The sequence below is a fragment of the Cimex lectularius genome, unplaced genomic scaffold (assembly GCF_000648675.2).
Source record: "Cimex lectularius strain Harlan isolate CLEC.00 unplaced genomic scaffold, Clec_2.1 scaffold103, whole genome shotgun sequence".
Lineage (NCBI taxonomy): Eukaryota > Metazoa > Arthropoda > Insecta > Hemiptera > Cimicidae > Cimex > Cimex lectularius.
This window is the reverse complement of record NW_019392691.1, coordinates 342,922-356,757: the sequence shown is the minus strand read 5'-3', so window position 1 is coordinate 356,757 and position 13,836 is coordinate 342,922. Positions and strand designations below refer to the sequence as shown.

Sequence of the window (13,836 nt, the reverse complement as noted above, 5' to 3'; positions counted from 1 at the left end):
CGAGGTCACGATAGCTCATGTGGTAGAGCAGCGGCGTATATAGCCGAAAATCGTGGGTTCGAATCCCGCTCGTGCCATTGACTTTTTTTATCTCAACTAAAAACCTTAATTAATTGTAATATATTAATTGGTCAAGCGGACCACGAAATTAGTGAATTTAATTATAAAGTGCAAAAGAGAATTGTTAATAGCTTCCTTCAATTTAAAATGTCTGCAATGACTCATTAATGATTATAATAATTATATTCTCAAGTAAATCTTTAATCTTTCAAGTAAAAAATATTAATAATTTTTCTAGCTTCTAGTAGGACAAGCACGCCAAGACAAGTGAGACATGTCAATAAGGGTGCTGAAGGCAAGAGGCCAAAAAATGCTGAAGAATTTGAGAAGAATGATGCAGACAATGACGAAGAAATCGTTGATTACGATGATGATTTCGAGGTGAATCAATTGATCATTATAATTAATTTTTTTTTTAAACTTTTATATCTTAGGATTACGAATCTGACTTCGAAGATGACACCGAATCTGGATTCACGAGTTCTGATGAGAACCAAATATCGGCGGTTGAGACGGCGAGCGACACAGATAGCGAGCTGAAGAAGATCAAGCCACAGAGGATGCATGTCGTCGTTGAGGATGAAAAGAAAATGGATTCGGGGAGTTATGATCTTTCATCGAAAATGATTAGATCTGACATTCTCAGATCTAGCCAACTGAAAGAGATAAAAGAAGCGATATCAAGAGAAAATACAATTTACAATGAAAGGTTGAAATATTACAAAAATAAAGTCATTTAGAATGCATGTTTTTCTCATGCTTTGATTTGCTTAGAATATCCAGTAGTAGTAGTTTAAAACTAGTAATTAACATCAACTTTTCTCATGTAGAAAATGTAGTTTGCCATGGCTATCACGAGAAAATAAATTAACTTTCATGTAAAGGATTCTTGTCATCAATCTTCTATGTTTTCTGGATGAAGGAAGGATAGAAGGCAGTAAAGTAAAAGTTTTAATAGTTAAATTAGAACTTTACACGTGCACTATTTGTTTGTAGCTAGCACTATAGCACAATATTTTCATATTATGAAGCTAATTGATTCGGGGTAATGGTTTTCAGACTTTAATTATTGTCCAAAGCATCAAATCATTTTGCTTTTTTTCAGGGGCAAGGCTAGCAAGCCAAATTTATAATTCTTTTCAAGATTCAGAGGCCTCATAGCCTTCTTTGTAAGTAAGTGTAATTGGGCGATCGCATAATCCATGCTCATATAAGATCAAATACAAAGAACATTCAGAAAAACCATGTGCTCAAAATTGAAAAATTATTAGTTTAATACTAAATTTTATCAGCTTCTATTAATTATATAAATACTCAACTAATTATACACATTTTTTTTTCGAAATGAAAAATTTGTGTCACAGGCGGGATTCAAACCACAACTTTCGGCGATTGAAGTCACTTTAGCTCAAGTGGTAGAGCAGCGGCGTATTTAGCCAAAAGTCGTTGGTTCGAATCCCGCCTGTGACAAATTTTTCATTTGGAAAAAATTGTGTATAATTAATTGAGTATTTATATAATTAATAGAAGCTGATAAAATTTAGTATTAATCAAGAATCACACCTGTGAATCGTACACAGTCCCGCTAATCTAGTATAATCGTTAATAAAAAGTATTTCTATATGAAGCCGCGATTTGCTTATAATTAGAATAAAATCGGGTAGTCGAAATGAGAAGTTTATGGCATGGGTGCTCGAAGTCACGGTAACTCAAGTGGTAGAGCAGCGGCGTATTTAGCCGAAAGTCGTGGGTTCGAATCCCGCCTGACACAAATTTTTCATTTTGAAAAAAAATTGTGTATAATTGAGTATTTATATAATTATTAGTTTATTTTTATTTGTAGCCCAGATCAGAATTATGAAGATACTTTGCCGTTAGTGGCTGACTCATAAGATGAGGCTTTGGATATAGGATCACTGATTTTGATAAAACGTTTTTTGCGATACTAGGTCAAATATATTAGGCACTTGTAAGTCTTCAGAGCCGAGAAAAAATATTTTAGCTAATTTAAGTAATTTGAAGGTTATTATATATCAATCGACGGTACCAAATGGCTGATTGGTTAGGGCTTCCCAATCCCAACACAGCCCCTGGCTTTTTAATTAAAAATTGCAAAACAGTTGGACGTTAAGCTTTCCTCTAAGCAGGAATTACTTATATCAATCAATTTGTTGTCCAAAGTTGTCAAAAAAAAAAAAAAAAAAAAAAAAAAACTGGATTGTTGGAAGCTCTCTTTAAAACCCTTTAATGTGAATTTTCTTTGTGATAAAAAATTAATATTTTTAAGATGGATTTGCCAGGGGTAACTTTTGTTATTTTTATCTCGATGATGCCTTGTATTCCACTTAGAAAGTCAAAATTCCTCTGAATTTTATCTAAATTGAATGATTATGAAACCAGTTTAATGTAGAGTATGTCTTCTTTCAGACTATGCCAACAACGTCATTATAAGAGAGATAAATTAGAATTAAAATTGAATTTTTTTCTCCAATTTCTTGGTTATAATTTACTTTCAGAAGTAACTTTTAGTCCATTAATTGTAGTAAATAAGGTTCTAAACCCCATAAAGTATTCAGTAGAACGGTGGAATTATTACAAATAACAATAAACAATATTTTAGCAGGTTTGTCTCATTGATATTGAAACATGTAATTTGTGCCCAAGCGATGCATCAAAGGCTAAAATATTCTTTAAGCTAGTAAAAAATTTATATTCATTTTTTTGCACCCACAAAATTCCCTAAAAACAAAATTTTGAGTATTCATCAAAAATATTTTTTTGTTAAAATTTTCGCCTCCAGTGTCTCTTTTTTTTCTCAGAAATAAAAATGGTGATAACTTTAAAACCACTTTATCGATCTAATGGAGATTTTACAAGGATTTAGTACCTTTATAAACTACACATATTGATCAAATGTTACCTCGTTAAATAAATTAATAATTAGAACCGGAGGTATAAAATAAAATGTTTGAGGTGGTTTTATCAAAGATTTCATCCATATTTTTTCACCTATAATGACATAATATATAAACGTTGTATTATAGGCTGAAAGTATAATAATCCAGCTTTACAATCGTTATAATAATGCTAAATTTGCATCAATTTCAGTGGAGTTATGCAATTTTAAGTGGAACAGCAGGACACCAATTTTAAAAAAATTTCCCTCAGCTAATCCACATCAAAAATGACTATTTTTTTTGTTTGTCATAAAAATTGGGGTGTAAGTGCTTTAACTGGGTGCTTAAAACGAATATGAATTGTATTTGTTTTTCCAAAAATCATTTTTTTTTACTTACTTTACTGGAAGTACTGTGTTTTAGTCCTTGTAACTTTTCATATATCTAATCTCATTTGATATGATTTAGTATGTAATTTTTTCCTAGATAAAAAATAAAAATCATTTAATTAATTATTAAATCCATTACTGCTTGTGGTCCGACTGACCAATTAACATTTTTCAATTAATTAATATTTATGAAAGGTATTGGTTGAGATAAAAAAGTCAGGGTCACGAGTGGGATTCGAACCCACGACTTTCGGCTAAATACACTGCCACTCTACCACTTGAGCTATCGTGACCTTGATCCACTCAGACACTAACTTCCCATCTCAACCTTACCTCTCGAATTTTCCCTCCTTTTTGCCATTTTTCAAATGTTGTGTAATCTATTTGATTCTTGGCGACAAATGAAATGGCCACGGAGAGCTTTCGTGAAGATATACTTCAGTTTAATTATTAAATCCATTACAGTTCGTGGTCCGATTGACCAATTAATGTTTTTAAATTAATTAATATTTGTGGAAGTTAGTGTCCGAGGGGATCGAGGTCACGATAGCTCAAGTGGTAGAGTAGCGACGTATTTAGCTGAAGGTCATGGGTTCGAATCCCGCTCGTGACACTAACTTTTTTATCTCAACCAATACCTTTCGTAAATATTAATTAATTGAAAAACATTTAATTATTTTAAAAATTAAACGATATATATAACACAACAAAGACAGAAAAACAATTTGCATTACTTTAAAAAAAAAATTCTTGGCTCCTAGGGCCCATAGGCAAGAATGCATGTGTAATATTTTTCGACTGATGTAGTAGCACCAACAAAAGTTTTATCAAAATCAATGTTCCCACATCTATAGCCTCTCCTTGTCATTGTCAGCAATAATATGACCGAGACTATTGATAAACTAAACAAAATCATGTTTTTTTAACAAGTAGAAGAGCATGATGCTTTGTAACTGATGCTGTTACTTTTTAATATTTTCTATGTTTATGTAGAATAGATGTATGATTAAGATGACTGCACTCCCTCTCAATTAATTACACTTAACCTGGTCTTGCTATTATTTTATTTAGATTTGATTCAGTAAATTTAACAAAAAAATGTTTAAAAATTATTTTTAAAATTTCATAATTCCTTGCTTATAGATACTTTTTTGGATTTGATTTTGATTTTTACCCAAGTTTCATATTTACGTTTTCCACTAATAGTATTTTTTTTGTTTAAAAAGACCAAATGAATTGAAAATTTTCAAGAAAACAGAAGCTTCTCAACGTTTCCAGCTAAGCAATCTAAATTTTAAGGCTGCTTTGCAGAATGATGCTGTTACAAAGGTACTCAGCATACAGATGTAACGCCGACGGTGCTTTTCATCTAAAATATTTTACAGGCAATTTTAAATAAAAGGAACGCCGTACAGAAACGAGGCCAGATCCTTTTGGAAATGATTACTCTCCAGCCGATCAGCTTCCACATCTATGACATGCTCCCGATACCTTACAATGAGTTTATCAGGATGTATGGCAAGAAGAATACACTGCAGGTAGTTTGGGAAAATGAGATTTTGAAGAATTACTATCATACAATTGTTAAAAATTAATTTTTTTATACAATTTTTATCAGAATTTTACTCAAACGAATGATGATTCCATTTCAACTGACATTCAGACAGATTTGATTGTCAAAGAAAACAAATGGACTCAATGCCCAGTCGAATATCACCGATGGGAGGGCAATGGCAACGACCTTGCTGTTTACCTGCACGTAAGCCAACTATAACTAGCCAAGTACTAGTTTTTTAAATAGAAAACTGCCTTGAACTAAATTTTCAGTTTTTTAAATATTTCAAACTTCTTTACCACGCCTAGTTCAGACTTAAAGCCGGGAACACACTTACCCGATGCAACGCTACCCGATGCAACGCTACCCGATGCTACCCGACCAAATCCAAAGTCCAATTTTCCATAAGATTGTATTACTCCCATGCACATCTGCCCGATGCTATGCAACGCTATCCTACTCGACGCTATGCGATCCCCACTGTCCAGATTTTCTAGGGTAGCATCGAGTACAGTCGAAGACAAAAGAACCGGACACTCATATTTTTATTCAAACTACATGTATTATTGTCGTTATATTAATTACAACATACTTATTTTAATATAAACCAAATTAACTGAGATCAAAAATTCATTAGTTTTTATTTAAAAAAAAAAATAAATAAAAAAATAATGGTTTGTGATAGAAAATTGATCAAAACACCGAAATACCATTTTTTGATATATTGGATTTAACTAACAATTTATTACACAGTTTTGCTCATAAAATTTAACTAACAATTTATTTCATGGTTTGCTCATAAAATTATGCCATTTTCGTCGAGTAGCGTCAGAACTGGACACTCATATTTTTTGTAGTTTATTTCAAACTAAGTATATGTAATTTTGTCTTTATAGTAGTTACAACATTCTTATTTTTATGTAAACAAAATTAATCGTGATCTAAAATTCGTAAGTTTTTATAAAAATTATTTAATTATGATGGTTGGGAAAAAAATTTATCAAAACACCGGAATAACTTTATTTAAAACAGTTAAGTTTAACAAACAATTTATTACGTGGTTTTCTCAAAATAATGCATTAAGAACAAAAGAGCCGTTCGATTGTGATACTGATACATGCTGTGTGACTACACTTTAGATGTGCACATCCTACCAAAACGTGACACGCTGGGTAGCATTGGGTAGCGTCACATAGCGTTGCATCGGGTAAGCATGTTCCCCGCTTAAAACATAATATGCCACAAACGCCCATTTACATGTGATTGATCGCACAATTCAACGCCCTTAAGGTTGAATTTAAACCTTTTCTCACACCATCGACCACTTAGTTATTGTAATTTTCGAAATTATATATATTTTTTTTTTTCAGTATATATATGAAACAGTTCCAAACAAATCAGAAAATAAAGGTCAACTGTTGTGCAACATAGTTCTTAATTAATTTTTACAATCTGGACTAGGCTGAACAATAAGATTTGAACAAAGTAAAGAAAAAATCCAAATGTTGTAAACTACCCAAATCAATTTTGCTTATATAAATGATAATTCACTAGTTTTAGTGGTCCGTTTGACCAATTAATATATTTCAATTAATTAAGCTTTTTAGTTGAGATAAAAAAGTCAGTGTCACGAGCGGGATTCGAACCCATGATCTTCGGCTAGATACGCCGCTGCTCTACCACCTGAGCTATCGTGACCTCGATCCACTCGGACATTAACTTCCCATCTCAACCCAACCTTTTTGAATTTTCTCTCCTTATTGCCATTTTTGAAATGTTGTGTAATATATTTGATTCTCGGCGACAAATGAAATGGCCACGGAGAGCTTTAGAGAAGGTATACTTCATTTTTACTTATCAAACTCACTTGTTTTAGTGGTCCGTTTGACCAATTAATATCTTTCAATTAATTAAGGTTTTTAGTTGAGATAAAAAGTGAAACAATGAAGTATACCTTCTCTAAAGCTCTCCGTGGCCGAGAATCAAATAGATTACATGACATTTGAAAAATGGCAAAAAGGAGGGAAAATTAAAAAAGGTGGAGTTGAGATGGGAAGTTAGTGTCCGAGTGGATCGAGGTCACGATAGCTCAAGTGGTAGAGCAGCGGCGTATCAAGCCGAAGGTCGTGGGTTTGAATCCCGCTCGTGACCCTGACTTTTTTATCTCAACTAAAAACCTTAATTAATTGAAATAAATGATAATAATGTAATTGGCATTTGTTATTTCAACTGGTTAACTTATAAATTTTAGGATAAAAATGGCGTTGGTGGTGATGACATGTATGACTCCATATTGGGCCGTAACAGGTTGTTGAAAAAATACAACTATAACACACAGCAGCTAAATAACTTTATATTATCAGCTGGACAGGTGAGTGGTCGACTTGTATGTTTTTGCTTTTCAAAACAGGTTTTCAAATGGTTCTCATTTTCTCTTTCTGTATGTATATTCTGCTAAAGAATAGAACAGAGGAATGATGTGCTCAACCATGGTTTTCATATGGGGTGGCATTCCTAAGGTGCGATCGCTCCAAATGGAATCGCGCTAAGCTGTATAGCTCCATTTGGAGTGCCTGAAATTTGAGGGGGCATTTACGACCGCTCCATAGCCAGTCACTCCGAACGTCAGCCAGTGAATTAACTTCTCAAAATGGATGATGATCTCATGTGCTGTGCTGCTGTTTGTTTATATATTAACTGCAAAAACCGAAGAGTAAATGGTGTAGGAAGTGGCTCCTGAACGGAAGCCGTAATACCCACATCAATTTGATGAAAGATCTTTCCCTTGAACCCGTTGATTGGAGGAACTATTTAAGGATGGATGAAACGTCTTATTTATTCATTATATTTAGCGCTCTATTGATGAAATTACTTCTTTCAATTAATTAATCTTTTTTTGTAAGGTTTTGGTTGAAATGAAAAAGCTAGTGCCATGAGCGGGATTTGCATCCATGACCTTCGTATAAATACGCTGCTGCGCTAACCACTTGAGCTATCGTCACAATAGCTCAAGTGGTTAATGCAGCAGCATATTTAGCCAAATGTCGTGTATTCGAATCCCCTCGTGACACTATTAACAGATAAATGGCTTATTTCTATTTACTCCAGCCTGTTACCCTACATTAAAGGTTGGCAGTCACTACAATTTCTCGCTAAAGGGATGAACTCCAAAGAACTTAAGTTCTCTACTATGATTTCTGATCATTGTTAAGGGTTATCAATACCGCATCTCTCGTTGCATTTGTATTCTTTGTTTTGAAAATGTCGACCAATTGGTTGAGGATCGAATTTCTTTTATTTTTATCGTGGTAATCATTGTCCACCACTTTCCATAAACATGGTAAACTTTCATAGAATTCAGTCACCTCAACAATAAAATCTCGATTGGATATCATTGCCAATAAAGAATAAATTTTTTGACTTTTTGAGAATGTTTGCTCAGTGACAGACAGATGGAGACTGCGCCAAAAAAAAACACGGGTTTTCCCATTCTTGACCAAGCCAGCGCCACAATATTCCACCGTTCATGCCGGGTTTTCCCATTCACTAACGCGCCATGCCGTCATCGTGCCGTAGATATTTGGAGTGGCGCGATGGAGTTTGGACCGGTCGAATTTTTGGCACAGCCTGGCATGCCAGTTCAGTTTTGCCATTGACGTGGTTTTTGAAACGGTGTCGCTCTGTGTGGACTGCTAGGAGCGATCATGAATGGCCACCTCTACTTGCACTCTTATTTGGAGGCAAGGCATGATCTTTGGCTGTGTGGGATAAATTAAACAACCTTTCTTTATTTGAAAGGGCATATGGGCCTTGACACAATAGTAAACGTCCATATTTCATATGCATCTCTTCTCCAAGGCAGAGTAGGATCAATCAGAGATTTTGCCCCTTAGTCAAGAATTCAGCTGGTCTGATATATTGATGCTGCATTGATTTTTTTTTTTAAATTACATATTTAGCATCATTGGCTAGTCAGTTCAGAGGTTGATTTGTCTGTTTTGCTGCCTCACCCAACTTTTCATTTCCCTCTATTACATGTGTCTGATGACCCAGAAAACAACTACTATTTTGTCAAGACACTCCAGTTCAGCAATCTTTTTCCAAAAGAGCCGACTAGGAGTGTCCCAAGAGATCCTGTCCTGCATAATGATCTAGCGTGCTTAGGGGTTTAGTATCTCAATGAGGAAGACTGGATGTCCAGATGTTTTTTGGAAAATTAAACGATACTAGTGTCTTGAGATCTTGAATCATCAAATCTTGTACAGTTCCATTAAGTACAAATCATGGTTTATTGTTATTGCTACAATGTTATATAATAAATTAACTGTTTTGTTGTTTCAGGTAATGTTGATCATTTTGGAAGAAGAAATGATCTCCTCCAAAAAGAATCAATTAACTCGTGGAAAAATTGACTATGGGTTTAGTGATGGCTTTATATCAATGATGACAAACGAAATCAACTTTTTGAAAGGAAGGCTCATTACAAATCTTGTGTTTTCACCGCATAATCCATTAATCTTCTTGAGCTGTCATCAGACTTCTATAGAGGTTGGTTTTTGTTTTGCTGTACAACGGTATCATTCAACATATTTAATAATTTAGTTTGGCAGCACTTTCATTGACCAGTACTATGGAAGGTGTATTGTTTGCATATGGAATATCTTGCAACCGTCGCAGCCGCTGAAATTTCTCGTGGCATCCGATGAAATCACATCTTTGTGTTTTGACTCTTCATACGATTACCTGATATATGCTGGATTAAATGATGGGTGGTTATTTTTTCTTCTCTCCTCAGAATATCTATAATTTTGATTTAAAACTAGTTTTTTAAATTTGTATTTATTTTAAAGGACCATATGTGCTTGGGATTTGACAGAAAGAACTGAATGGCACCAGCAGAATATTGCTGTGGATATGCCTTTCATTTTAAGATCACCGACGTACTGCTCATGTAAATATCTCATTCACAATGCACTGTATGTCATATAATGTGAAATTTGGTTTCCAGTTTATGCTCAAGAAGATAATGATGAAGCGAAACATTACAGGCCAATCATAAGCATAAAATCTATAGGATTTACTCAATTAAATGATCTTGCTTCCAGTGTTAAACCACCTACAAGGGTAATTTAACCTATTCCACAGAGTACAACATAAATTTTTCAATCGTGTATTTTCCTCAGCTTGTGACATTAAGCCAAGACACAAAATGCATAATTTGGACCGTTCTACATTGCCCAAATGCTGATGTAAATTTAAACAGACAAATTCAAGAAGGTTGCACTGCCCCTTGGGGCAGGATAAAGCTCATTTGCAATACTGTATTAGACCCGAAGAAAAATCTTGTAAAGTGAGTGTTAAAGTGAATAGTCAGTGCCGTTCAAAAAAAAAATTATTTGTTTATCAGGAATGAAAGAAATGACTATCTTGAGTTAAATTGCATGGCGTTGATATCAAATAAGGAATTCTTAAGGATACTGCTAGGAACAAATATTGGGTATGTAATTAACTGCAACTCGATTGGTTCTGTGCCAGAAACGAAACTCTTTGGGAATTATGGTAATTACACCTGCGTACATTTAGTAGTATTAATTAGAACGTGTTTCATGCATGAATTAATGCCAAACATTACCTTGTAGATACATCACTGGGTATTTCATGTATAGAACCCAACTCACACTTATACAACATATTCTTGGTAAAAATTTTTTAAATTGAAGCTGTTCTACAAATATTGATTTCGTATATTTATATTTTTTGTTTAGGTCGGCTATGATGACGGAAATGTAACTTTGTTCAATATTGACAGAAGTAAACCACTTCGTACTTTCACATCACACCCAGAAATGGTCGGAAGTCCAGTAGTGAATTTAAAATGGTGTTCATTTAAAGTTGGTCTATTTTTTGTCATGGATAACGAATCAAGGTAAATATGATACAAGAGATTAATTTTTTTATCTTCCCCCCTGGCCAGCTTGTCACAATTTGGTTAACTCACATTTTTTATTACATTTATCTTTTATATTCAATCCTTCCATTCATGATCGTCCTAAGTCAATTAAAATTCATAAACGATAGCCTAATCTAAGTTTAGCAGGACTTAATTACAGTTCTCGATATACTTCTGAGACCCGCAACCTTACAATTATGCTAAAATTAGTAACAACCTAAACCAAGGTTAGAGGTTGGCAGGGCATTTTTCACCTTGATGTCCTCCTTTCATTCATAAATACATTCATACAGAGTAAAAATCACACATTCACCATCACTACTTAACCTAATTGGTTCAACAGGTCTGAGCCTATATTTCACACTTCACTCCCGCAAATAAATACATTCACATAATCGGGTTAGTCATCAGGGTTTTGATATTATATTGCAAATGTACATACAACTAAATAACCTAGACTACTTGTTACATTCTATCACAAACACACCCAAATACTTTAATATTCATGCTAATAAATACAGTTAATCAAAGGAAGAATATTATTTCAATCAATGTATGAAAGGTCTCTGTATATGTGTCCATATATGGCTTGTAAAATAAGTCTGTACCATTTTTCAATATTCTAGAAATATTTAACGTATTTCAATGCATCTGAAAGCAGCAGGTTGTTTGACGGATGTAAGGGTTCGTCACATGTTGACTGAGAACAATTTATCAGACTACATCTCCATCTGCGATTCTCTTCTAAAATGCAATGTAAACAACCCATTTTTTTAAATATTGATAACTCAGAATGTAAAGTCGGTCCTTTACTACAATGTTCAGAGAATAAATTAAGGTTTCTAAGTTGAGATAAAAAGTCAGTGTCACGAGCGTGATTCGAACCCACGACCTTCGGCTTGATTCGCCGCTACTCCACCACTTGAGCTATCATGACCTTAAAAACCTTAATTAATTGGATGATATTAATTGGTCAAGCGGACCACGAAAAATAGTGAATTTAATGAATTAAAATGCAGTATACTTACTAAAGCTCTCTGTGGCCATTTCACTTGTTGCCGAGAATCAAATAGATTACATGACACTTGAAAAATGGCAAAAAGGAGGGAAAATTCAAAAGGTGGGAAAATTCAAAAGGTGGGGTTGAGATGGGAAGTTAGTGCCCGAGGGGATCAAAACCACGATAGCTCAAGTGGTAGAGTAGGGGCATATCAAGCCGAAGGTCGTGGGTGCGAATCCCGCTCATGACACTGACTTTTTTATTTCAACTTAAAAACCTTTATTAATTGGATGATATAATTGGTCAAGCGTACCACGAAAAATAGTGAATTTAATGAATTAAAATGCAGTATACTTCACTAAAGCTCTCTGTGGCCATTTCATTGTCGCCGAGAATCAAATAGATTACATGACATTTGAAAAATGGCAAAAAGGAGGGAAAATTCAAAAGGTGGGGTTGAGATGGGAAGTTAGTACTCGAGAGGATGGAAGCGACGATAGCTCAAGTGGTAGAGTAGCGGCGTATCAAGCCGAAGGTCGTGGGTTCGAATCCTGCTCGTGGCACTGACTTTTTTATCTCAACTTAACAACCTTAATTAATTGGATGATATAAATTGGTCAAGCGGACCACGAAAAATAATGAATTTTGTTCAGAGAGGAAAATCCTGGGGAAAATGCAGCGACCCAATGTTAACAATTCCAAAAGCTGGGTTACACCCCCAGAAGGTAGGGGTGGGATTGGATGGGGGTGCTTTATTATGAGCTTTTCCTCTCAATGAAACTTAATTCTAGTGAATACTGCAATCATTCAGTGTGATTAAATTCAGTAATAAGGCCAAAAATACCAGCATTGGATAATTGCAATGGGATTGTTATTCCAGGATAATGCTGGCCCCAATATTTCTTTGCAAATTCACCACAAATAGTTGGAGGTTGGCTCTGATGTGCTACCCCACCCAATGACTGACATTGCCTCAGATTTTCACTTATTCCAGGCTCTGATAAACTCAAAATGGGGAAAACTTTACTTTGCTTGAGAACTGCAGATTGAGGAGTTCACATTTCAAAACCTGAGAAATTTTGGGAGGGTAGAATTAGTAAATTACATGATGGATGGCAACTGGGAGTGGAACGAAACTGTTCATACATTGTTCATTACATTTGTTTACAAGGACATGACATTTTCAATGAATTTACCGTCAAAAACTGCTATGGATTTATTTTACCACCCGATACTTTAATTAATTCTTTATTTTCTTGCATAACATTGAATTTATTTTTTCAAGCGTTTACGTCTGGGATATTTGCAAGGGTGACGTTTTCCCTCAGTTCTCAGTTCCGTTGAAGCGAAAATCAGCTACCAACATGGACATTTCCTGTGATTCACGATTTCCTTATCTGGTATATACTAACTATTAGTCTGAAGTTCAACATTTGTTATCATTTTAATAATTTTCCAGGCCATGTCACTGAAAAAATCCCAATTGTGCATTCACAGGATCAAAGATGAATTCATATCGAAGGAGACAAGTTTTGAAAGTGAATTTCAACTTTTAAAAGACTACCTATTTAAGTTGTAATAGTTAAGTCCTTATATAAATAATTATTACTATGTTAGTTGGTAGGATGGGTTGTCTAAATTAGTTGGGACATTTTAACGTCCCATATTCTGAAAGGGCACAGGTGTATATGATTACAATGGCTGAAATGTAAAACCTAAAGTTAAGAAAAGGTTAAATTGCAAAGAATCGATTGAACAGGGATTTGTTATTTATACATTAAGAGCCTTATACTAACTGAAAGATTATGGTTTAAATTTGAAAGAATAATGTAATTTGATTTATAGCTAAACGTGCAAATAACAAAATGAAAAGTGTTTTGTCAATTACACAAATGTTCAAAAATTTTTAGGATAATAAATCAGGAGAATTCATATAAAGTAACATGTTATTAAGTGAATGAGTTTATTTATGCGTAAATGTAGAA

At 34.2% G+C, this 13,836-nt stretch overlaps 1 protein-coding gene across 4 annotated transcripts in view; it reads left to right on the top strand.

Annotated features, from left to right (window-relative positions):
* The window catches only part of LOC106670427 (WD repeat-containing protein 60), a 29,192-nt gene extending 15,402 nt beyond the window's left edge, over window positions 1–13,790 (top strand). For 2 of the 4 annotated variants that reach the window (XM_014400756.2, XM_014400758.2), the window contains exons 5-20: window positions 299–441; window positions 495–769; window positions 4,573–4,675; window positions 4,732–4,884; window positions 4,965–5,105; window positions 7,153–7,272; window positions 9,243–9,449; window positions 9,504–9,670; window positions 9,752–9,852; window positions 9,910–10,025; window positions 10,085–10,251; window positions 10,309–10,460; window positions 10,541–10,599; window positions 10,667–10,827; window positions 13,137–13,251; window positions 13,311–13,790. In XM_014400756.2, coding sequence (XP_014256242.1) covers window positions 299–441; window positions 495–769; window positions 4,573–4,675; window positions 4,732–4,884; window positions 4,965–5,105; window positions 7,153–7,272; window positions 9,243–9,449; window positions 9,504–9,670; window positions 9,752–9,852; window positions 9,910–10,025; window positions 10,085–10,251; window positions 10,309–10,460; window positions 10,541–10,599; window positions 10,667–10,827; window positions 13,137–13,251; window positions 13,311–13,430 — 2,300 coding nt within the window. In that variant the 3' untranslated portion in view covers window positions 13,431–13,790. The remainder of the gene's footprint in view (window positions 1–298; window positions 442–494; window positions 770–4,572; window positions 4,676–4,731; window positions 4,885–4,964; window positions 5,106–7,152; window positions 7,273–9,242; window positions 9,450–9,503; window positions 9,671–9,751; window positions 9,853–9,909; window positions 10,026–10,084; window positions 10,252–10,308; window positions 10,461–10,540; window positions 10,600–10,666; window positions 10,828–13,136; window positions 13,252–13,310) is intronic. The other 2 variants (XM_014400757.2, XM_014400755.2) reach the window with 2 other exon arrangements.
* Window positions 13,791–13,836: the final 46 nt, after the last annotated feature.